This window comes from Ruditapes philippinarum, unplaced genomic scaffold, assembly GCF_026571515.1.
Source record: "Ruditapes philippinarum isolate M1 unplaced genomic scaffold, ASM2657151v2 ctg5097_1_1_1_1, whole genome shotgun sequence".
Taxonomy (NCBI): Eukaryota; Metazoa; Mollusca; class Bivalvia; order Venerida; family Veneridae; genus Ruditapes; species Ruditapes philippinarum.
The window spans coordinates 6814-33639 of record NW_026851796.1 but is presented as its reverse complement, the minus strand read 5'-3'; the positions used below and the strand labels follow the sequence as shown (position 1 = coordinate 33639).

The 26826-nt window shown below is 32.4% G+C and overlaps 1 protein-coding gene across 1 annotated transcript in view; it reads left to right on the top strand.

The window, feature by feature from the left end:
- Positions 1-26559, top strand: part of LOC132739880 (SCY1-like protein 2) — a 32286-nt gene extending 5727 nt beyond the window's left edge. Inside the window, exons 4-15 of the mRNA XM_060727699.1 lie at positions 812-956; positions 3006-3155; positions 4330-4545; positions 4747-4863; positions 5883-6008; positions 6929-7105; positions 8030-8152; positions 12731-12844; positions 16904-17036; positions 18124-18146; positions 20385-20495; positions 21568-26559. Of these exons, the coding sequence (XP_060583682.1) occupies positions 812-956; positions 3006-3155; positions 4330-4545; positions 4747-4863; positions 5883-6008; positions 6929-7105; positions 8030-8152; positions 12731-12844; positions 16904-17036; positions 18124-18146; positions 20385-20495; positions 21568-22488 (2356 nt within the window). The 3' untranslated portion in view covers positions 22489-26559. The remainder of the gene's footprint in view (positions 1-811; positions 957-3005; positions 3156-4329; positions 4546-4746; positions 4864-5882; positions 6009-6928; positions 7106-8029; positions 8153-12730; positions 12845-16903; positions 17037-18123; positions 18147-20384; positions 20496-21567) is intronic.
- Positions 26560-26826: the final 267 nt, after the last annotated feature.

The window sequence follows — 26826 nt, the reverse complement described above, 5'->3', positions numbered from 1 at the left end:
ATTGGCAAAATAAGCTATAACAAATTCAAACTTGTACAATCAGGTTACATGTACCATACGAGGGAATTAGGGGCATTTGTAAAGTGTCTGGCTAACAGTTTGTTGGTGATTTTACACATTTCCAATTTTTGCCTGAATTAGATGAATAAATGAGCACCTGAGAACTTCCTTCACCAGAAAAACGGAAAGGTCGCCATTTGACCTTAATAGTGTCACTGTGTCTTTAAATAAAAGTACAAAAACATAATGTATTGTTCATTTGTTAAACATTATTTAGGTATTGACTACAGTTACTTAATAATTGGATTGATAAGAGACAATATTTATGTATCATCAATATTTTTGTTGATCAATAATCGATTTACGTTTGAAAAAAACTCAATAATTTTGACTTTTTAATTAAATGTCACCAAAAACTTAAACAACAGCAGGTGTCCATATTTATTATTATGACACAGTTATAACAATAGTGTATGCTGTTGATACATAATTGATATATTTCATGGCAGTGATGGCAAAAAATGGTCAAGAAAAAAATTCAAACAATTGGTATCTATTATGGTATTCATTTGTATGAACAGAACTTATATTTTTCTGAAATCAATTACTCAGCTAAGATGGTGAATTACAGCTAGTAATTTTAAGTACTTTAGTATGATATATATTGTTGTATCATCAATATTTTTCCTTAAAATTCCATGTGATATGTGGTCAATATACTTTGCACTGAATTAATGACATATGTAATTGATCATGAATTTAACTATAATTATTTTTATACATGTAGAAAAAGTTGATGAATTTGTTACAGAGAGTGTTTAGCATTTGCCACAGAACCGGTGCTAGGCAGCCTAGCTAATGTGCTTGGTAGCCATGATAACATTCCAGAACCGGTTGCTAAGCAACTTAAAGAACATCAACTGTATGATGTAGAGATAAAGTATGGACTTCTTCAGGTATTGACATTTAACATTTACTCATTGTTGTTATGCCCCCACAGAGTGGGAGCATATAGCGTTGCACTTGTCCGTCCGAGTGTCCGTCCGTCCGTCTGTCAGTCCGTACGTCCCGAAATCTTGTGAACGCAACTCCTCTTAAACCGTATGGCAGATTTTGCTTAAACTTACAGGGATGAACAACCTTAATGTGTAGATGGTAGTAAAGGAAGGAATTTATGCTGCGACCAAATTTAACAGAATTATGGCCCTTTGTTGATTTTTTCACTATGTACTATGTAGAAATTTTGTGAACGCAACTTCTCTTAAACCGGATGGCAGATTTTGCTTAAACTTCCAGGGATGATAAACCTTAATGTGTAGATGGTAGTAAAGGGAGGAATTTTTGCCTCGACCAAATTTAACAGAATTATGGCCCTTTGTTGATTTTTTCACTTTATACTATGTAGAAATTTTGTAAACGCAACTCCTCTTAAACCGGATGGCAGATTTTGCTTAAACTTACAGGGATGAACAACCTTAATGTGTAGATGGTAGTAAAGGGAGGAATTTTTGCTGCGACCAAATTTAACAGAATTATGGCCCTTTGTTGATTTTTTCACTATATACTATGTAGAAATTTTGTGAACGCAACTCCTCTTAAACCGGATGGCAGATTTTGCTTAAACTTACAGGGATGAACAACCTTAATGTGTAGATGGCAGTAAAGGGAGGAATTTTTGCTGCGACCAAATTTAACAGAATTATGGCCCTTTGTTTATTTTTTCACTATATACTATGTAGAAATTTTGTGAACGCAACTCCTCTTAAACCGGATGGCAGATTTTGCTTAAACTTCCAGGGATGAACAACCTTAATGTGTAGATGGTAGTAAAGGAAGGAATTTTTGCTGCGACCAAATTTAACAGAATTATGGCCCTTTGTTGATTTTTTCACTATTTACTATGCTGAAATTGTGTGAACGCAACTCCTCTTAAACCGGATGGCAGATTTTGCTTTAACTTCCAGGGATGAACAACCTTCATGTGTAGATGGTAGTAAAGGAAGGAATTTTTGCTGCGATCAATTTAACAGAATTATGGCCCTTTGTTGATTTTTAGTTTTCAACTTGTGGCACATGTAGTCCAAAAAAATATTTGACCTAAAGTATTAAGATTGACAGAACAGTGCCGTGTGGGGGCATCCGTGTCCTATGGACACATTTCTAGTTTTAATATTACTTTGGAAATGTAAATTTTCTCTTTCAATTAAAGTAATGGAGTTGTCATATTTTATTTTTTTACAATTTTATTTATAACTTGTAACAAAATTTGCTATATATATTTTCAAACAATTTTTCTTCAATCAGTTAGCAATATTTGTCATTGCTTTTTTTCTATAAAATTTTGTTTATAACAGGCAACAAAATGTTTTAAAAGACACAATCCATGCAGTTAGCTCAATAGGTAAAGCATTAGAACTGGGGTTGAATGCCCAGACGGTGCTGGTCACTTTCGTTGTGAAATCCTTTCTACGGTCATTTGCACTGTACCTCTGGCTGCTCTGGCATGTATAGAAGTTATATGTGCCTCCAAAAGTGAAGGCAACTAGTACTGGTAAATTGCTTGGCTGCCTTCCCGGGAATGATGGGGGTCTAAAACTGGCTCTTTTAAATTGTGTAAAAACGGGTTTGCAAACTGGGTGAAAATAACAACTTTAAAACCCATCAACCTTTTTCAAAAAATTTAACTTTCAAAGAATTAAGCTCTGAATTTAACCATCCAGTCATATTGGAAATCGTGTCATGTTGTGGTAGATATAATGCATATAGATAAATCAGTGCAATATTCATGCCATATGAGGAAACAGTCTTTTATAATCATTTGGATTTAAAGAATAAAAAAATACGACAGTTGACCCTAATTTTTAGAGTGAAATTTTGTTATGTTGTTGTTTATAGTTTTTTGCCTAATAGAAAAAAATTATGAAGAAGAAAGAAAACATCATTCAACAATTTTTAAATATTTCATAAATGAAATTTTAAGATGTTCAATTATTTAAATTTTTCAGGTTACAGAGGGTGTACAGTTCCTTCATCAAGATGCCAAATTGTTACATAACAATATATGCCCAGAGAGTATTATTGTCAACAAAAATGGATCATGGAAACTTGCAGGCTTTGACTTCTGTATACCTAACAAAAATCCTCCTGATCAAGCAGTAAGTTTTGATATTTATTGTATATATACTTTTTGTTATGGACTAAAGAAAGTATTAGTACAAGTCAGTACTTCCTGATGAAAAAAAACAAGGTTATTTTCATTTTTATGTAACTCCAGACATGGATTTTGGCTGAATTATTGCCCTTTATCACATACCCTTGCCACTTTTGCAACTCCATAAAAATGATATTGAATGGTCGTCATTTGCATTCATAAACATAGCGGTAAGACACGCTAAATGTTAGCATTACACTATAGATGTGTTCAGGAAAAATGGTTCTTTTTCACTTCAAGTGGTCTTAATTTTTGGTATGTGGTAAATAGAATTTTAAATTTGTGTATGTAAACTGAATTTATTGAACTCGTTGAATAGATATATATTATGCTTGCCTAGTATTAAATTTACCCTCATTTAATATCCTCTGTGAATTTAGAATATTTTTGGTTACAGTCAAGCACAGAGAATAGTCAAGTCAAATCTTTATAACTTATAGTATATTATATCGTACCTAGATAAGGGATATATTGCAAACAACAGTTTTACATGGCGATATAACTTGTCAGGCATCTATTTAACAAATTTATGATACAGGAGAATTACTTTATTTGAAGTATAACTAAAATCACATTATAAATTGATAGCTGCCTTGTATATGGGTTATATAAACGTCTTGATTATCCAATGAAGAGTGACGTTACTAACTTACAGTATTATAAAAAGGAAAGAATAAGATAAACATTAGAATATCAATGCAGTCTTTTAAGGCCATTTAAAGAGGGACCTCTATGACCAATTGCTCAAGGTTGCCAAGTTCAAATCACTTGCTGCTCACAATTGTGGGTTCAAATCCTGTCTGGGATTTTGGATTCTTTTATGTGGAGAAGTTTTCCTGTTTGTTTATGGAAGATAATTGGTTCTGCTCAGATGCTTGCTTGTTCCTAAAATGATGCATGGAGGGGCACCTAAGGTCTTTACTCCACCAGTTAAATTAAAAGCTTTAAAGTGGCCATATGACCTTACAAATATAACTGTATTGGTGTGACTTTAAATCCTAACAAAGAAAGAAATCATCATTGAAAGATTAAGAAGTATCCACATATCCGTTACACTTTCAATGTGACAATGAGTTATATCCAATCTAAATATGAATGAAATATATTTGTACTTTCAGCTGTTATTTCCATATAAGGATTGGGATCCGGATGTTGCACCATGTGCTCAGCCTAATTTAGACTATATGGCTCCAGAGAATGCGATATCAGAGTCGTGTAGCCTGGCATGTGACATGTTCTCTATTGGTATGCTGATTTATACAATGTTTAACAACGGTAAACCTTTGTACGAGTGTAGAAGCCAGTGGAGTTCATTCAAGAAAAATGCAGAAGAGGTAAGCAGGAATTTTAAAAAATAAATCATGGAGTGGTACCTGAGGTCTTCCTCCACCATTAAAGCTGGGAAATTGTCATATGGCTTGTACTGTGTTGGTGTGATGTCAAATAGTTTTTTTCTCATTAAATAAAATGTAACCTGATATTTATATTACTACATAGAACGGAAAAAATGTCTCATATATAGTTCTCTTTTTCAGTTGAGAAAATGGAGGGGAACTCTAATGGGAAAGATCCCGTCAGATCTACGAGATATTGTCAAGCTTCTATTTAACACAGAGCCTACAGTTAGACCGGATCCAGATCAACTTGCTAAAGTAATTTATTAATTATATAACTAAATGATCCAGATCAACTTGCCAAAGTAATTTATTAATTATATAACTAAATGATCCATATCAACTTGCCAAAGTAATTTATTGATTATATAACTAAATGATCCAGATCAACTTGCCAAAGTAATTTATTAATTATATAACTAAAGATCCATATCAACTTGCCAAAGTAATTTATTAATTATATAACTAAATGATCCATATCAACTTGCCAAAGTAATTTATTAATTATATAACTAAATGATCCATATCAACTTGCCAAAGTAATTTATTAATTATATAACTAAATGATCCATATCAACTTGCCAAAGTAATTTATTAATTATATAACTAAATGATCCATATCAACTTGCCAAAGTAATTTATTAATTATATAACTAAAGATCCATATCAACTTGCCAAAGTAATTTATTAATTATATAACTAAATGATCCATATCAACTTGCCAAAGTAATTTGTTAATTATAAAACTTAACAGTTACAATAATCAGAAATATTTAAAGGGACTCCACTGAGGTTTCTTTACATGACGGGACTAGAAATACTTTTTCGATATTTGTGTACCATTTGATATAGGTCTAGACCAATGACTAATTTTATTAATTTCAGATCATTAACTCTCTCCATTTTACCTGAATAATCATTTTAATTGTAAGAAATGGCCAAAAAACCATAAACGTTGATGGCTTTTAACTCAGATCATGCTGAAAACAGCACAAAAATCGCTTTTTAATGTTATGTCATAATTTGATCTGTGAAAGAAATTAATCTTTCCAACAACTTTCAATTTAATTTTTAGCTTATTGCTTTATAATCCTTTTTAGATTTTTCCTTTTTTAAATGCTTCACTTGATCTATGTACGAATTTCAAATTTTATATTTTGAGGCTTTTTTACCTCTGTAGAGTTCCTTTACATTCCTTTCCAAGACTTTTTTGCATTTATCTGGAAGTGTTTAACTTTAAAGAGATTATAATTGTTTTTTTCTTCTTTGAACTATAGATTAGCTTCTTTGATGATGTGGGCTCTATGACATTGCAATATATGGATTCCCTGTTTCAACAAGACAATCTACAGAAATCAAAATTCTTCAAGGGACTACCAAAGATTGTTGTGAAATTCCCAAAGGTATGATTGATTATTTAATATAATTGAGCAACAAACAGTATCAAGTCTGTTAAGGTTTTAGGGTTGAAATAAAAATGTGTAAGTTCAAACTCAGATCTTAGGTATATGATTGGACAATGCCTGACACAGAATTGATGTTAACCAATGAAAATACTGACATTCAAGACAGAGCGTCGAAAAAAGTTTTCAAACCTCGAGGCAAGATTTGCGTAAACTTGGGAGTGTTGATAAGGATTTTGATTTTCAGGAACAGGTGTTGTCTTCAGGAATTTAAGGATACATATTGTTTGGCTTCTCACATTTCTTTAAAAGTTTTTATTTTTAGAAGGTGATGATACATATTGAATATGGGCCTCCATAATCAAGTGATAAAGACTGCTGACTTCAGATCACTTGCTCCAAGACTGTTGTTGGTTGAAATTTTGCTAGGAATATTAAAGTTCACTATTAATAACATGAAACTATCCGGTGGTTTAACGGAAAGTCATTTGTCCTGCAGGTACCAGTCTGTGCCTGAAATAATACAGAATAGGGGCATCAGCTGACTTTCCTTCTTCATATAAAGCACAGAAAATGGCCATTTTACAATTTAGCATTATTGAAAAAAATTGGCTTAGACTTTATAGAAATTTTTTTTTAATTATCTCCCTTTATTTACATGAAATGAAAATTTGGTAATGTCTTTACAAATAATGCTTTTTGGAACTTATAATATTGAAAAGTCTTCATTTGAGCATAATATTTATGATATAAAACCATAAAAAAAATTTAGTTACAGGATCTACAGGATTTACAATAAATGAAAACAGCCTGCATGCAGATGTGTAATACAAGTATTTTCATATTTCCTACATGGGTAACTTTGTAAAGAATGTACATTAGTTAAAATATTTGTTATATTTCATTTACCTTTGTTTCAGAGAGTGAATCTTCAAAGAATTCTGCCGCCGTTAGTTAAGGAGTGTGTAAACCCGGATATGATACCATTTGTGCTACCTAATATACTGCAGATAGCGGAACAAGCTTCAGATAAAGAGTACACCACTCTCATACTACCTGAACTCATCCCTATGTTCAAAATTACATCACCAATACAGGTTATAAAAAGTTTATCTTTTCTCTTAAACTGTGTTGTGCCTTGATAAGATTCTCAAGGGGACACCAGTGTCCCCCCTACCAATGTTGTGCCTTACTACATGTGATAAGATTTTCAAGGGGGACACCAGTGTCCTCCACATTCATTTTCTGAGGGACAATTTAAGGGACATAAACTAATGTTAAAAATATCTAAGTTAATAGTTACAGATACTATTCTATTGTTTAATACACTGAATTACTCATTTCCATACCTAAGCTAAACCCGTGTACTACTGCTAGACTCTACACTAGTGCTAGATATAATTCTCTGTTTGTTAGTTACTATTTTCATCTATATTGTCTGCAATTGATTTATTACTCAAAAGTCAATTAACTTGAGGGATAATAAAAAAATGCAACATTCCTCACGCCCCTAGCACCAGCTTGAGCAGAACTCATTTTTCAACACTTAAAAGTGATGGAATAAGTGATCCCGAAGGACCAGAAAAATATAACAAGACTTAACTCATTAAGTAAAAATATATGTTGTTTAATTAAAGGGACTCCACTGAGGTTTTTTGACATGATGGGACTGAAAATTTTTTTTCCAGATAAATGTACCATTTGATGTAGGTTTAGACCACTAATATTTGTGCAAAATTGCAGATCATTCGTGCACTTCGTTTTTCAGGAATAAGTATTCAAATTGTAAATAAATGACTCAAAATCGGGCTAAGAAAAGCATAAAAATACATTTTTCAATTTATTTCAAAGTGTATTTCTTTACTATCTTTGCAAATATTTCTGTTTAAAGTGCCCCATCTCATTTATGTTAAAAATTCAAATGTTATGTTATTAGCCTTTTAAACCTCAGTGGAGTCCCTTTAACAGCACATATGCTATATTCAGTTTTTGTATTCGTGGTTTATTTTCTTGTTCTACAGATACTGCTGATCTTCATGCAGAATATGAACCTTCTACTGAAGAAAACACCAGCTAATGACATTAAGACACATGTCTTACCTATGATATACAAGGCCTTAGAGTCGGATAATCCTCAGATACAGGTAATACTGCATGTTTGTAACGTCGCTTTTCATTGGATAATTGTGCTGTTTATGTAGTTTTATATACACGTCTGCTGTCAAATTATGAAGAAATCTAACTTTTATCAAAAAAGGAAGTTTTCTTATTGTTAGTTCATAATAACCATTCCTAACATGTCATATGACCGTATATAAACAGTTGTTTGCTGTGTAATCCTCGCCTAGCAGCTCAGGTTATATTTCCAAATAACCATTTATATAGGGCCAAATAACCTGTCAAAAAATCTTTATAACTAATAATCTGAATGGTTGAATAATAGTAATTTCTCATAGATATGTGTATATGGTAAAAATTGGAATTTTCCGGTTTATGTATGTAAAAAAAAATGAACATTTCTTGTTAATATGCGGAAAATAAATAGAAATTTCTTGTTTATTTATGGGGGAAGGAGGAAAATTAAAATTTCTTGTTTATGTTTAAGGAGGAGGCAATTTCTCATTTTATGTACATGAAAAGAAGAAAAAATGAAATTTCTTGTTTTTGTTTTTGTAAAAAAAATGGAAATTTCTCATTATATATGTAAAAAAGGAAGTTTCGAGTAATAATTATGTTAAAAATAACATGGAAATATCTGATTTATATATTTAAGGAATGGAAATTTCTTATATATGTGTGATGTGTATATTGTATAACCATTATTGTTTTAGCTTTAAGGTTGAAAATTGATAAAGGTTAATCCTATTGTGCTGTATATTGGCTTTAAGGTGAAGCTATTGGTGCATGATTGAAATTTTTGAGTCAAAAGTGAATCATGAGGTGCTTTGTTATGCTCCCCGAAAAATTTCAGGGGAGCATATATTGGCCGGGTTGTCCGTCCATCCATCCGTACGTCCGTACGTACGTATGTCCAGAATTCGTGTCCAGCCCATAACTTTGTTATTTGAAGTCGGATTTTAAAACTGATTCACCGAAATGATCACCATATTGAGACGACTTGTTGAGCACAACATTAGGGTCGCTACCTTGAAGGTCAAGGTCACAACATGACCTTGAAGCAAAATCGTGTCCGGCCCATAACTTCGTTATTTGAAGTCGGATTTTACAACTATTTCACAGAAATGATCACCATATTGAGAGGATGTGTCGCGGGTAACATTTGGTTGCTTCCTTTAAGGTCAAGGTCACAACATGACCTTGAAGGTCAAGGTTACAACATGACCTTGAAGAAAAATCGTGTCCGGCCCATAACTTTGTTATTTGAAGTTGGATTGTACAACTATTTCACAGAAATGATCAACATATTGAGACGACGTGTAGCGCACAACATTTGGGTCGCTACCTTGAAAGCCAAGGTCACAGCATGACCTTGCAGCAAAATTGTGTCCGGCCCATAACTTCGTTATTTGAAGTCGGATTTTATAACTATTTCACAGAAATGATAATAATATTAAGACAATGTGTCCTGTGCAACATTTGGGCTGCTACCTTGAAGGTCAAGGTCACAGCATGAACTTGAAGCAAAATCGTGTCCGGCCCATAACTTTGTTATTTGGTCGGATTTTACAAATATTTTACAGAAATGATAACCATATTGAGACAATTTGTCCCGCGCAACATTTGGGTCGCTACCTTGAAGGTCAAGGTCACAGCATGACCTTGCAGCAAAATTGTGACTGGCCCATAACTTCGTTATTTGAAGTCGGATTTTACAACTTTTTCACAGAAATAATCAACATATTGAGACGACATTTCGCCCGCAAGTTGGTAGACAGATCTAATTGAGTAGAAGTGCAGTGCAAGGAACAGTAACTCTGCATTGCCTAAGTTTGGAATTATCACATTTTGAACTTTGTCTGGGACATAACTCTGAAACTACAAAAGATATACTTTTCTGTGTCCAAATCCTAGTCAGGGAGCATCACCCGGTTCAACCGGCTCTTGTTTAGCTTTAACATCATAAGGTCAATGGTTCAACATCACCTGTAGAGCTTTGAAGACAAGTCAATGTTTAAACATCACCTGTATAGCTTTAACATCATAGGGTCAATGGTTAAAAATCACCTGTATAGCTTTGGTTAAGCATATGGTGGGTGCTTTATTTGAATAGAAATTCAGAACCAAAGGGTTAGAGGTGAACCATATTTGCACTAAATTTAGCTTTAAAAGCAAAGTGTCAAAGGGCAAAGCATGTGTTGTTTTGTTAAGCTTTAAAGTTGAAACATGTGATGCTTAGCATTGGATGCATTTTAGATATTAAGCATTGTAAGGGTAAAAGAAAAACCTAATATATTAAGACCAATCATCAAGTTTTGGTAAATGGATATAATATTTCTCTTGTAGGCAGATTTTCTCTTCATCCAGGTAGCCATATATAATATGTATATTAACAGCAATGTTTGTTTGCTTTATGCTTGTTATCTATCTAACAACCTAACATTCTTATTGATGCTTTAAAAAATGCACTTTTTTGTTGTTAATCAATGCATTGTTTGAAGTAGAATGTTTGACATTAAGGACTAACTATTAGAAACATAAGTATGGTCATTGGTTTGCCTGCAAATGCTACACACCATCTTGTCATATATCATGTGTTTACGGGGGCATCCATGGCAGAGTGGTTTCAAACTGCTTGCCCCTTATCACTGTGGTTTGAATCTCACTAAGGACTTTGGATGCTGTCATGTGAAGAAGCTATCCAGCTAGCTTTTGGAACATTGGTGGTTCTACTAAGGTGCTTTTTGCCGCCTGAAATAATGCATTGAAGGGCTTCTGGGGTATTCCTTCACCAGTAAAGCTGGAAAGTTGCAATATAACCCCTTCTGTGTTTGTGCGACATGAAACCAAACAGACCAAAGGTGTGTTTGTTTGTGGTCATAAATCATTTTAAAAGATTAAGGCCTAAAGCTCTAAAATTGACATAGAAAAAAACAATGTGTGCCATTTACAGATGGTTGATATTAGTTTTTTCAATCCTTTTCTTTCTTTCTTTATTTATTTACTAAGCAGTTACAGATGTGCTATATAGAAAATCAACTTATGCTTTATACTTATTCCTAGATATCTGAATTATATGAAAAAATGATTTATTAGAAAAAATCTAATATATTTACCCATATTTGATTATACTTTTGTCTTTTTGAGATTATACAGATTTCACCCCATCCCCACTTTAAAGGTGGGAGGCATACTGTAATAGGGTGGTTTGTCAGTTTGTCTGCACAACCATAATAGATAGGGTATAAGCCTAGGTTTGTTCAACTTTGAAGGGACACTGCCTATGGCCCATAGATGACTGATTTTTAGATAAGTGGGTCAATGTCACCTAGACATTAATTGAGGGGATGAGGAGGTCACAGTTACTGGGTCATTATGACTTCTATTCACTTTATACATTTCCTCTGTTGTTGTTGTTTTAAATTTAGCAAGGAACTTTGGATTCTCAATTTGTGGAAGCTATCAGGCAGGTTTCAGGCAGGTGGGGGAATCTATTCATTTGCTTATGTGTGCTTGATATAATGCATTGAGGACCTAAGTTCTCCCTCCAACAATAAAGCTGGAAAGTTGCTATATCAGGCATTCATAGTTTGACTTAAAACCCAATTTAAAATAAAAAAGGTTAATTTTTATAAGAAAAATTTTCAACCATGTTTCAAACCACCTGTCTAATACAAGTAAAGAAAGTACACTTACTAAGTTTTATGGAAACAAATCCTTTTTCCATGCATTCTTGTCTACCATTTCATACACTAAAGTTATAGTAGTTTATATATAACATAAATAAAGGTTTTAGAGAGTTTTAGTGCTAGTTACTTCCCCTTCTGTGTATGCAATCTAGGGAATTTTCGTCTGTGTTTTACATCTTAATGATTTGTTTATTTATCTAACCAGAAAGAAAATATATGTTTTTAGAATGATAAGTATGATTACAGACTCATTCTAACCTAGTTTAAAGGCTCAGGAATGAATATGTTATTCCATATGTAGAAATGGCAATCATTTGTTTATATAATGATGTACAATATTGGATTAAGAGTAGGTAAGATGCTTATTGCCCGATTAAAGCAGCACTGAATATGAAATGACTTGTCATAAAGGTAGCATAATGTAATCAAAATGGTATTTTGATGTCCATACAAAATACTTAATCACTATAAGTGTACTTATAACCAAAAATGTTGGCTCAGTTTTAAAGTCAGTAAGTTTGTTTGGGGGTTTTTTTGGCCCTCTGTAGCAGGAGTGAAAAATCTAAATGCAGAACAAATATGCTTTACTGGTACGTAAAAATTGACAGGAAGTTACTGTAACTAGCATGCCTAATTGTTAGCAATGAATAAACAGGTACAAACTTTTGTTTATCATTGACATTCCATTGCTTATTCTGCTTCATATGTGCCCCCAAATCCCTGCTTTTCCTATGATGACACTAATTTGATCTAATGAAATAATTAGCCTCCATTTGGACACAGGAAATGAGCAAGAACATGTGCCTTTGAAATGCAATAGCAATTTTTTTTTGAATGAACAGGCCTTTAATTTCCATGTTTTGTATTGCCCTGATTCATTAAAGTCTTTAACCTTTTAAGATATATTTATTTCAGGAACTGTGCCTAAACATCATACCAACCTTTGCTGAGCTGATCGACTACACATCCCTGAAAACTTCCATTGTTCCTAGAATAAAGAAACTTTGCCTGTCTACAAACATAACTGGAGTAAGTTGAAAAATAACTATCGAAACTGATAGCAGGGCTTTTTTTCACAGTTTGGGGAAGCAGCCCAGCCCTTAATTTTGGGGAAAAATTACATGGTATATTTGCAAAAGGGGAAGAAAAAACTTAATGTAAATTCAATTTTTGGGGAAAACTGCATGATTTTAAAGAAATTTTCTTTGGGGAAGCAGCCCTATACCGGCCCCTGTTATAGAAGGTAAAAAGGCCCTGGATAGTATTACTGTTTTCTCTGAATTACACACTGCACAATGTAATGGATTCCTTTATGAATAAGCAGTGATCACACCATATTACCGGCGGCAGTGATGGCAGATCACTGCAGTGATGGCAGATACCTGAAATTTACCGCTCGGTACAGGTAGGTTATAAATTTGGTTGGTATTATTATATTACACAAATACAGCCCATTTCATTGCTATGAAACTTTTGTCCATTGACTGGAGATACTATTAGGTAATTTTGGATTCGTTTGTCGTGTTTTCAAACTATTTTGAGCAGGTCAAAAGTGACAGCTTCGGAAAAATCCGTGAAAATGTCTGTGTTTTGTTCAAAATATCTCAAGTGAGTCTTTTCTTGAAAGTTTTACAGACGTTCAATCTGGTCCGGTCGAAGAAAAAATGCTGCCGTTGTAGGCAGATACTTATTTTAAATGCTGCCGTCGATGGCAGAAATACCATGAAAGTGGCTAACATTCTGACAGAAAATCAAGGTCAATCTTTTATCAATTCCTCTATTCTTTGCGTCTTTTTAGTTGGAATTGAGACGTTAAACTATCATTTCTCATATTTTCTCAAGATAGAAAAGTTATTAATGCAGGTATGTGCATCGAAAAAGCTTTTTAGCAACACGCAGTTACAATACAAAATGTGATGATTCAGTACTACCAAATTGCACTATAAATAGAGCAAGTAACATGAAGAAATTCATTTTTCTATATTCATGCATGTGTGCTTGATCTGTTGTGTCTCTCAGTTACTTGTATACAAAACCATATGTATCTTAATTTTAACATCGCATAATTCATACCCTTTTCAAGACATAATGCCATTTGCATATTACAGCTGTAACTTTGGTAAGTGGATCATTGGGTTAGATAGAGGATAGGGAAATCCCAACCCGAGGGTGATCGGTTCCATCGGGAATGAGCCTTGACGAGTTCCCGATGGAACCGATTGCCCGAGGGTTGGAATTTCCCTATCCTCTATCTAACCCAATTATTGATTTTTTTTCTCACTCACCTGGACACACAAGAAAAATATCAGTTAAACTACTTGGGCGGGGCGGGGCTTAGGTGCCTGACTTTCTATGCATTATGTACGTCCGGAAAAATTCTACTGACCAAGTTTATGTGTGAAAAATTCAATGAAAATAAATTCATATGAGATCCCTCATCAAAAAAGCAAGGTTATCATGATAAAACACATTAATATTAAAGTCGGAAAGTGTCATAATATAAGTGTTTATAAGGAATTCAGTCCATACTTCAATTCGTTTACAGTTTGCAAAGATTTTATTCGGTTATTTTGGCCGATTTCAGCCTTTATATATGTCATAAAGCGATGAACATTATTACCTCGAGAAAATAATGTCATGTGCTAGCAAATGAATATCCACTTATTGAAGATACAGCTGTAATATGCAAATGGTGTTATGTCTTGAAAAGGGAGTGAGTTATGCGCTGCTAAACTTAAGAAACATATGGTATTTTATGCAAGTAACTGACAGACACAACAGATCAAGCACACATGCATGAATATAGAAAATGAATTTCTTCATGTTAATTGCTCTATTTATAGTGCAATTTGGTCGTACTAAGTCATCACATTTTGTTTGTAACTGCGTGTTGCTAAAAAGCTTTTTCGATGCACATACCCGCATTAATAACTTTTCTATCTTGAGAAAATATTAGAAATCTCAATTCCGACTAAGGACGCAAAGAATAAAAAAATTGATAAAAGATTGACCTTGATTTTCTGTCAGAATGTTAGCCACTTTCATGGTATTTCTGCCATCGACTGCAGCATTTAAAATAAGTATCTGCCTACAACAGCAGCATTTTTTCCTCGACTGGACCAGATTGAACGAAAAGGCTCACGGGGTAGATATTTGGCGTGCGTGACCCCAATAGATGAACGTCTATATTAATAACACGAAATCCTGCCATTTAGTTAAAACTTGAGATATTTTGAACAAAACACAGACATTTTCACGGATTTTTCCGAAGCTGTCACTTTTAACCTGCTCAAAATAGTTTGAAAACACGACAAACGAATCCAAAATTACCTAATAGTATCTCCAGTCAATGGACAATAGTTTCATAGCAATGAAATGGGCCGTATTTGTGTAATATAATAATACTAACCAAATTTATAACCTACCTGTACCGAGCGGTAAATTTCAGGTATCTGCCATCACTGCAGTGATCTGCCATCACTGCCGCTGGTAATACGGTGTGGTGATGTAAACTGAACATTTAGGAATAAGATAAAAAAATGTAATGGTAATATTTATGAATAAGATAATGGTGTAAACTTAACATTTAGTAATAAGATGATTATGCAATGGTAATATTTATGAATAAGATAATGATGTAAATTTAACATTTAGGAATAAGATAAAAAAAATGTAATGGTAATATTTATGAATAAGATAATGATGTAAACTTAACATTTAGTAATAACAGAGCAACAGATAAGGTGCGTATTTACGCAATTAATTTTATAAAATACGCAATTGATTTTTTAAGAATGCGTATCAAAACCCATTAAAAAAAATAAAATACACAATTGTCTTAAAAACCTGTGCGTATTGTCATTTTCATCACCGCAAAATTAATCTGTCGTATGCTCGTAGTTTTGGACAAATTATATCGATATGCATGCTATTGGAATATTCCCGAATTAATGCTAAGTAATCAACGGTCTGCGGTCTTCGACGGTCCCTGGTCTCCAAAGACCGACTTAGCCATATCAATAAAACATGAGACCGTCGATTTGTCTACTCAGGCCAACGGTCTTTACAGATCGGCAGAGACCATTGATTTTGCGGAGACCGTCAATAAGTAGGTCCCAGCTGTATCAATAGACGCTTTGAAAACATTATGGCGTCATACAAAAGGGAAAATGATTTGAAACAAAACAGACGTTAATAATCAAAAAACAGTCAGAAAACGAACTTGTTAAAAATATTATCAAATATAACATGAGCATTTTATATAAAAAAATAAAACAATTGTGAAAAGTTCTAGTAAATTGTTAATCCTATTTTCTTTTTAAAACAGTTTAAATTTTATTGATATTGAAACCATAAAATTCATATCTTCATAATTGAATACACATGTACCCAATTGATCTTGAAATAATAGGGTATTGAGTTTTGGAATACCCAATTAAATGGAGCCAATACCCAATTCCAAAGGAAATGATGGAGTAATACCCAATTCACTTTAAAAGCTTATCTGTTGCTCTGAATAAGATGATTATGCAATGGTAATATTTATGAATAAGATAATGATGTAAATTTAACAATTAGGTATAAGATAATGATGTAATGTTAATATTTATGAATAAGATAATGATGTAACTTAACATTTAGGAATAAGATAATGATGTAATGGTAATCTTTATGAATAAGATAATGATGTAAACTTAACATTTCATCATAAGATAATGATGTAATGGTACTTTTCATGAATAAGATAATGATGTAAACTTAATATTTAGGAATAAGATAATGATATAATATTATTATTTATGAATAAGATAATGATTAACTTAATAAGATAATAATTATTACAATGGTATTATTTATGAATAAGATAATGATGTGAACTCAATATTTAGGAATAAGATAATGATGTAATGGTATCATTTAGGATTAATATAATGATGTAATGGTATTATTTATGAATAAGATTATGATGTAATGGTATTATTTATGAATATATACAGTGAGACTGTAAACAAAACATCTCCAAAGAATATACTCTAAAAGATATGTATTATAACTACCATTGTTTTTTTCTGGTGTGTTTATTTGCAGGTAAGAGTCAATTGTTTACTGTCTCTTGGTAAACTATTAGAGGCAATGGATAAATGGTATGTTCTGGATGAAATTTTACCCTTGTTACCACAAATTCCATCCCGGGAACCAGCTGTTTTAATGAGTGTACTAGGTTAGTATTTCATTATGTTTTATTATGCAGAAAGGGAACTTTGGTATTTCCTAGGCCTTTGGTGTGACGGCTCTTGGAAGTTTTTGTGTTTAGTTTATACAAATTTATTTTAGTTCGATTGTGTTGGAAGCTATAAGCTTATTGAAACACTCTCGAATCCGTTCCTGGAACCAACCAGTACTAAGCAATGAATGTAAAGTTTCTTGCTCAAGGAAACAACGGCTTGCCCCTGACAGGGTTTGAACCCAGGCGGAAGTTTTTGTGTTCGCTCTGTATCTTTTGAACTGATTGAAGGCAATTAAAAGAAGACTCCAGAAATGCTAACTTTAGTTGGATGCTGTACAGAGCATAAGTTCAGGCTTCCTTGGATTAAGATCACACTGTAACTTAAAAAAAATTGTTGCTGCTGTGTTCCTTCGCAAACAATTCCACACACAAAAGTTAATGTCCTTAACCTTTTGAAATGCGATTTCGCACAAACTTTATGATGCAAACAATCAACTTATACATTATATTTTGGGAGGAATTCTTGATGAATAAAATAACACTAAATCTGTTACAGGACACAAATGTACTCTAAATAACACAAAAAACTTCTTTCTACCACAGTATCATTATCATACAATTTGCTGGAAGGGTGGGAGTTTTTAACCCAAGAAAGTTTCTCATTGGCTTTTTCCACTATTTCACTGTGAACATTACAATATGCTGTATGGGCGGAGTTACCTATTACAATATGTTGGAGGGCGGAGTTTAACCTATTACAATATGTTGGAGGGGCGGAGTTTAATCCATCGCGCAGAGTATTTTATTGGCTATTTGCTAGATAACAGATATGAATAAACTATGCATAGATATGCACAATAATAATATTTTGTGGTATTTTTAAGTATTTACAAAGTAGCATTTTCACATGACAAAACTTGGTATCACTAAGGATATACTGGCTGGAAAAGTGGTTCCATTTCTTATGACAGTCTCCATTGAACATAGTTTAACCTTGGTCAGGTCAGTACTTTCATTTTATTTTTAAGCATCTAAAAACCTTGCTTCTTACAGAAGTATCCCTGATTCTCACTATTATCAGGGTTTCTCGTATTATGTGGTTTTGTGAGTTTTTAAACCTACCTGCTTAGCTTACGTTTAGAACTTAAGTTAGTAAAACAAGACATTTATATATTAAAAAAAATTATTATGTTTATACAAGTATATTACAGGTTACATCATTTATTACACTTATACAAGGATATGATTACACATTTATATACAACACTTCACAGCATTAGTTATACTTATACAGGAAATATTACACTTTTATTTATTACAGTTTACAGCATCTATTACACTTATACGGGAAATGTTTAAATATTTATATATTACAGTTTACAGCATTTATTACACTTACACAGGAAATGATTACACATTTATATATTACAGTTCACTGCATTTATTACACTTATACGGGAGATGATATCACATTTGTATATTACAGTTTACAGCATTTATTTCACTTATACGGAAGATGATTACACATTTATATCTTACAGTTTACAGCATTTATTACACTTATACGGAAGATGATTACACATTTATATCTTACAGTTTACAGCATTTATTACACTTATATGGAAGATGATTACACATTTATATATTACAGTTTACAGCATTTATTACACTTATACGGCAGATGATTACACATTTATATATTACAGTTTACAGCATTTATTACACTAATACGGGAGATGATAACAAAAATTGAGACTGAACATAGGGGTAAATTAGAACAGCTGGAACAGATGAAACAAGAACAAAAGTTTGTTAAATACTTTGTTTCCTTGCTTTCTAGTTTTTCTGCAAAAAATTATATGACTTTCTTGTTACCTTATAAGCTTTTTGATATACAAAATATTTTAAATAAGTGTTTGCTTTACACAAAATGCTTAAAAATTGAAGGATAGACTTGTTTTATGTGGCTTATTTTTCTTAATGATAATTTATTACTTCATGTTAAAAAGCTGACAATTTTGATTTGAGAATAATGTCTTGATAATATTTATTTATTAATTTGCCCCTCAGCCCTGTGGGTTCAAATCCTGCCAGGGACTTTGAATTCTTTCTTGTGAGGGAGCTATCCATTTAGCTACCTTAATATCAGTGGTTCTGTGCAGGTGCCTGAAATAATGCACAGAGGGGCACCCCACCTGATGTCCTCCTCCACCAGTAAAGCTCTAAAGTCGCCATATGACCTTTACAAAGTTGGAGCAACTTATAACCCAGCCTAAAAAAATGAAATTTTTGAAACCTTCTACACCTTACATATTTGATACAAAAAGTATTGAGAATCTATATGATTTGTAAGATTATGTATTGTAGAAGCATGGAGATTACTAAGATAACAGAACAAGATGATATAAGGACTCTGAATCAGCGGTATAGAGGAAAAACCTAAAACCATTGGTATGTCCATTTTACCATCATTTGCTACCCATTCATAGTTTTTACATTTGTGAATTTAACCTAAATTGTGAAGCATTATTTATTTAATTGAACACTCTGCAAGTCCACTTCCTGGAACTAACCGTACTGGTGTCATATGAGGAAACATGGTAATGACCCAAGTTAGGGTTCAAATCCACAAGGGCTTACCCTTGGGTGAAAATTTCTTTTTGGCCAAATAAGTTCGATTTTCTGATTTCATTCAATATTATATCAAAATAACAAATCATTGGTAAGAAATTCTGTCACCAAATTGTAATTTCTGAAGACAAATTATGAAAATTAATGCAAAGGGTTAAAATGGCTATTGACAGAGTGAGCCCTGCTCCATATTTGTTCTTGAATAGGATTTGATATAAACTTCTATCTTACTTTGCCTATAAGACATCTTTTTTACCTAGAATATTCTTTGTGCACCATGTTATATAGAAGGGTAAAAGTGAGGGAATGTGATAAAAGTAAATGGACTTATTCTAGTGTTTACAATTTATAGAAGTAAACTTTCTTGCAAAAATACTGCATAAGACTTTAATTTAAACTTATGTAAATAATCAAAGTTTATTGTTAGTCTGTTCTCATACTTTAAGTAAAGTCTTATTACTGCCTCTTAAATCTTTTAAAGTTTTGGTTTATTGGTTCTACTCAGGTTCCCCCTTATGCCTGAAATAATGCAAAATTTGGACACCTGAGGTCTCCATCCACCAGTAAATATGAAATGTCAGTGTATGACCTTTACAGTGTTGGTGTGACATAAAATCAATGAAACAAAAGAAACTGAAAAGATTACAAAATGACGTTTTCTGTCACCATTTTAATACAATGTACATGTATAGAATTTTTTCATGATTTCAGATGGACTCATTCCTGTCAGGTTTTGGAATGGGAGGAGGTGAAAAATCTTACAGTCCGAGCCCAGGCAAATCTGTCCAGCCATCACAGCCTGCAACCAGCCAGCCTGCTAAGGTAAGTAACAGACCATTGTTAGTCAATGAGAGCCTTGTCAGCCTACAGACCCTGTAGTCCTACAAGATTGTGTAAAGATTAGAGTTTTGATACTGAAATCCCTATATATCAGTGATGGACTGATCCATATTCAAAGCTGGGCAAATCCATTGCACAGATTATGAGTAAAGTGACTTTTCTTTTTGTCTGTCGTCACTTGTTACATAAGTTATAAAACTAAACTTTTATCTTTTGATTTTTTTTGTTGATCCTTTCTTGGCCCACTTAAGTAACTAATAGCGAAGAACTACTTCATGGCATATTTCTATTTCATTGCATATAATAGCTTTATCTTGGTCTATCAATTAGATGGGAAAAAACAAGAAAGCAAATATGTGTCTTGTGGGGTCCTTTGTTGAGTTGTTCAGGTCATTGAATTCAAGCCACTTTCCGATCATTCCTGTGTGTTTAAATCCCATTCTTTCATGTGAGGAAGTCATCCAGCTACTTTGATGGTTTTCGGGTGCCTTTTATGCCTGAAATAATACACAGAAGGGCACTTGAGGTCTTCTTCAAATTTGAAGCTGGAAAGTCAGTGTGTGTCTGACATCAGGCATGGAGATGCTTCAAAGGTTATCTCACACCCGTAAAGCTGGAAAGTCACCATTGTAATCATTACAATGTTGATGTGACTTTTGAAACCTAGCACCTTCCACTCCTCAAAAAAAAGAAGGAATAACATTCAAATGTCCTTTCAATCTTTGAAATGTCTTTACCTTATGTTATAGCTTAATAATATTAATTGGACACCAGCATGAGAAAACACTTTTAGGTCTTTTTCTTTATTTGACATAATTGAAAGATATTTTCTACTCTTTAAAGGTACGGAATTACGCTTATCATAATCTAATCAAATTTATCTTCAACATTTCAAGGGTAATTCTCTTATTTATTTTTAGCGTAAGCTACAATAAAAATGTCTTGTGACAAAATTTTTTTAATTTTTTATGCCGACTGTCAAATATGCTGATCTATTTGGAAATGTTTGCAACTTTCCACAGAGGGATAACAAATCAGAATATTTGTCTTACAGGTAACGCTTTCACTGGAGGAAAAACAAAGAATTGCGAAACAACAGGAACAGCAAAGGTTCCTAAAAGCTGCCAAACCTCTTGATGTCAAATCTTCAAACACTCAATCTCAGAACAGGCCTAAAACAGCCTCAAACCAGCCTAAAGACTTGACCTCCAGTCTCATGCAGTCAAACATGTCTGGACTGAGTTTGTCATCAAATAAACCTACAAACTCATACAATGGTACGATGGGACTGAGTTCCAATAGCAGTATTAATAGTGGCTCTTTCGGGAATCAAACTTCTAAATCTGGCGTCAGTTCAATGAGTACAGGATATGGATCTTCTATGAATCAAGGGGGATTCGGGTTATCAAGTGCAAGTTCATATTCCCAGAATTCCTTTGGTCAAAGTTCAGTTGCAGGTCAAGGAAACAAGTCTGTGGACCTGTCATCATTTGATAATCTTATGACAAGTAGTTCTCAGAAACCTAAAGTATCTATGAGTCAAATGGGTCAAAATCCAGGGGGTTCATCAATGCAGCAGACAGGCATGATGGGAAATATGGGTAACCAAGGCATGATGGGTAACCAAGGCATGATGGCTAAACAAGGCATTATGGGAAATCAAGGAATGATGGGAAATCAAGGAATGATGGGAAATCAAGGCATGATGGGTAACCAAGGAATAATGGGCCAGCAGGGCATGATGGGAAACCAAGGGATGATGAACAGTGGGTTTGGAGGGTCAAACATGGGTTCAGGATTTAGTGGTGGTGGTGGTATGAATTTCCAGCTAGGTGGCATGGGTAGTCAAGGGAGTATGTTACAGTCCCAGCCAATGGGTGGACAGAATTTGATGCAACCTCAGTCAATCAATAATCAGAATTCAGTGAATAATGTACCGTCTGTAAGAAATGACCTTGATGACCTATTTGGATGAAAACAAAGATAAGAAACAAGTCTGTGATAGCTTTACTTATTGTGTTAATGGAGGTGCAATTGGTCATTTCAGAGGGATTGTCTTTCAGTATCATTAAAGTGTTATAACTGCCAGATTGTTCATTCCATAATCATTAGTGAAGTAAATATCTTCACAAACTTAAGCATATATCATTGGTCAGATAAGAAATTGCTCTAAAATATTCCTGCATTTCATTGGTCGATTTTATGAATAAAGTTTTGTTGAAATAGCTTAGTAAAAAAGAAAAATGTGCTGAAAGCATTTATTGTTGTAGACTGGTTTTGAAACCTGGCTCAGAGTTGAGCTTTCTGATTGGTTGATTCAAAGTCCGTATAAGAAGATTAACCAATGAGAGATTTGTTTAAAGCACTGGTTACCAGTCTGTTTTGTTATGTATACATTTCAAGTTTTTTTATGGAAAAAAAATCAATATATTTCAAAACTTGAGATATTTATGAGATATTGGCTTACTACTTAGTAAAGATGATTTTTCATGATCATTTTTGCAACATTATTTTAAGATGAATTTTCATTTTTGGTGTTCATATTTAAGATTTTGTTTCATGCCCATGAAAATTGAATAAAACAGGATGGTGGTCTAAATATGTACATTTTAATCATACATATATTAAAATTTAATTATGTTTATATGGTAAGGGATATTATTATTATCATATTATTGCTTAACATTAGGGTGCAGCTTATTTCATTTGTTAAGTTTTCAGAATACATATAATTCCAGGTAGCTAACAGAATGTCGATGGTTCTAATCAAGTTCCCAAATAATGCTCATAGGGGCACCTGAGATCATCTTCCTCCACCACTTAAGTTGAAAAGTGACAATTTGACTTTAAAAGTGTTGGTGTGACTTGAAACCAAAATCTAACCATTGAATGATGATAAAGTTTAGCCTAATACTTGTGTGTGTTATATAGAAACACAACTTTCAATTAATTTTATTTAATTTTTGGCAAATTATTTGAGACCTGATCTTTTCTAGAACTCTTAAATTAGCTGTTTTATTTTGAAAGGAGATACATGAAAGCAAATGCATAATGCATATAAAAAAGCACAGCACTTGATATCTGTATGTTATTTTGTGTACTTGGCCCTATTTCCCACTTGTGTATTGAAAATATTAATTGGCCTATTTCTTGAGCCTAATTGTTTTCATATGATATACATCTTTCCTGCATATAGTTATTAGTTACATATAAAAGAAACTGCAGAATGAAGTGATAATCAAGGTAAAAATTCACTTGCTTGATTATGTTAGGGTTCTATAAGTCCAAAAGTTTCTTGAGGGTTCTTTAACTCACAAATGTTTCTTGAGGGTTTTGCAACTCCAAAAGATTATTTAGGGTTGTTGTTTGAGGGTTATACAAATACCAAAAGTTTCTTGAGAGTTCTATACCTCCAAAGGTTTCTTGATGATTCTACAACTCTTTTTCATTCCCTAGATGATTTTACAATTCCAAAAAATTATCAACTTACTTGCATGAGGGTTCTATGACTCACTAATATAAGCAAGTAACTTGTTTTGGAATTCTATTACTTGAGGTAATGCTCCAATGACATTTTTGTTAGTGATACCTTACATATCTGCTGACGTTAGTTGTTATTATAATTTTATTGAATTGAAGTTTACTTAACCGTGTGTTATAATTGATACATTTGTTGTTTTGTTTTGTTTTTGTCTGTTACAAGCATAATACATTGTATATGTGGACATGTGTTAAATGCATTCTTTTCATATCAGTGTCTAACTGTACTCTGAGAATAACTACTTTACATTACAATGGGAAAATGCTTAAAATAGAAGTGTGTAAAGTACTGTATATAATATATTTATATGTTAAAAAAAAAGAAATTTGATTCCTTGTGTGGATGTAGTGGATGTAATATATAAAAAGAGAGGTTTCTGGGAAATGCATATTATACACATATTTTGTACAATATATTACTTTTGATAAATGTACAAGAATTTTTATTTGCCGCATATCTTGGTATTTTGACATTTCCCGCACTTTCATAACATTGCGTCATTCTTATACTTGTTATTTAAGAAATAATATATCCAAAACAGTTACTTTATTGCTCAATAACATCACTGTTTGGAGTTTGATGTGAGGAATTATATCACGAGATAATGATGCGCATCCGAACGACAAACAGTGGCGTTATCAAGCGATAAAATCACCGATTTGGATATATCATTTCGATTCTAACACATCAAAAAAATGCATTCTGCCGTACCTGATATTAATCTAACTTGCGCCTGATTTGTTTGCGTACTTATTTTCAGGGCATCACATTTTGAGTGGTAATGTCACGTGTGTAATGATTACATCACATGTTTAAATATAGAACATCAACAGTGATTTTATTGAATAATAACACACACTTTCAGTTCTTCTATATTCAATAGTGAAAAATGCGGGTCGTGTTAGAATATTATATAATACATAACTGTCTGAAGATATGTGTACAGCATTGAAAGTGCCAACAGAAAATATATGTGTAAAAAGTATGTGATATTTAGTTTAAACATATTTTATATGTTTACAAGCATGTATCATTTTACATCACAATGTACACATGTATGGATTGGAAAAAAAGCAGAACACATATTAATTCTTTTCCATTGAATGATATTACTTCTATGCATTTCCCAGAAACCTATTTTTGATATGTTTATATGTTATATATACAAGTAATACAAAAATATATCAATATATTATAACCATTCTCTTAAATTATATCGTATTATGCATATAATAAAATGTTTGTAGAATAGCTTATTTTAATTTGGGAACTGTGCAATAGAAATAGGCAATAAATAAGGATTTATGTTTAATTTTGAACTACTTGTATGTGCTTATACTAGATTTCCATTTGCTAAATGACATCATTTTTGAACAGGAAAAGAATGAAAATGATGTATATTTATAACTGTTACAATGATTTGTATCATATCTAAAGGGAAAAGGTACATATTATATATTTGTGTAGGAAATTGTCATATTTATTGCTGCATTTTTTTTTGCTTAAAATGTTTTGTTATTACAAATTAAAGCTTAGAATATTGGTTAAAAATATTTGTTACCTTATAATTTTTGGTTATTTCAAATTAAAGCTCATATTTATACTAAAGAATATTGGATAAAAATAGGTAAAGCTTATATTCATATTAAAAATAGCTGTTGGCTTATAATTTTTGGTTATTTCAAATTAAAGCTTATATAAAAGAATATTGGTTAAAAATAGTTAAAGCTTATATTTATATTAAAGAATATTGATTAAAAATAGCTGTTGGCTTATACTTTTTGGTTATTTCAAATTAAAGCTTATAATATTGGTTAAAAATGGTTTTTGGGGAAAGTTGTTCATTATTATTACCTCTCTTTAGAAACCCAAGTATTTGTCATTTGTTATTATATATATTATTGAAATTAGTCCTTTCCTACCATTATAATTTATGTTTAACTACATAATTAAATTTAGTCCTTTCCTACCATTATAATTTATAATAATCTATGTTATAATCTATGTTATTGAATTTAGTCCTTTCCTACCATTGTAAACTATATAATTGAATTTAATCCTTCTCTACTGTTATTAATTATTGGTAGGTTTGGGTGCTAACTATGATGCCTATGTGATTGAATTTAGTACTTCCCTGCCATTTTTTTAAAAACTTAATTGCTATATATATATAATACATATATATAATACTGACTTTCTACCGCCTCAATTTCAAAGCCTGATTAAAGTTTGAATTGTATTTAGCAGTGTTTTGATTAAAGGTATGTAAGTACATGTATCTATAACTTATGTTTATCTTTTTGATCTAATTATTTACAGGGACTCCACTGTGGTTTAATTTTGTCATGAAGAGACATTATATTTTCCGAGATTTGTGTACTTTTTAATGTAGGTGTAGACCAATAACTTGTATCCAAATTATAAGATCCTGTCCTCATCTTTCCAGAATCATCAATCTTATTGTGCAAATGACCCAGAAATGAACCTTTTTCAGTTAAATTGGGCCCAGAATCACCCAAAAAAAGATCAGTTTTCAATATAATGCTGAGCATATTTTTTCTCCTTTTGCAGATTTTTCCATTGTCAATGCTTCGCCTTATCTACCCAAGAATTTCAGAAGAAATATCTTAAGATTTTATTTTTTTTAGACATTTTGACCTCAGTAGAGTCCCTTTAAAATGGGAAGTGTATCAGTATTCCAATTTTCTCTTATCTAGATAATCAGTACAAATATTATATATTTAATGTATTGGCTTTATGATAATGTGTTAA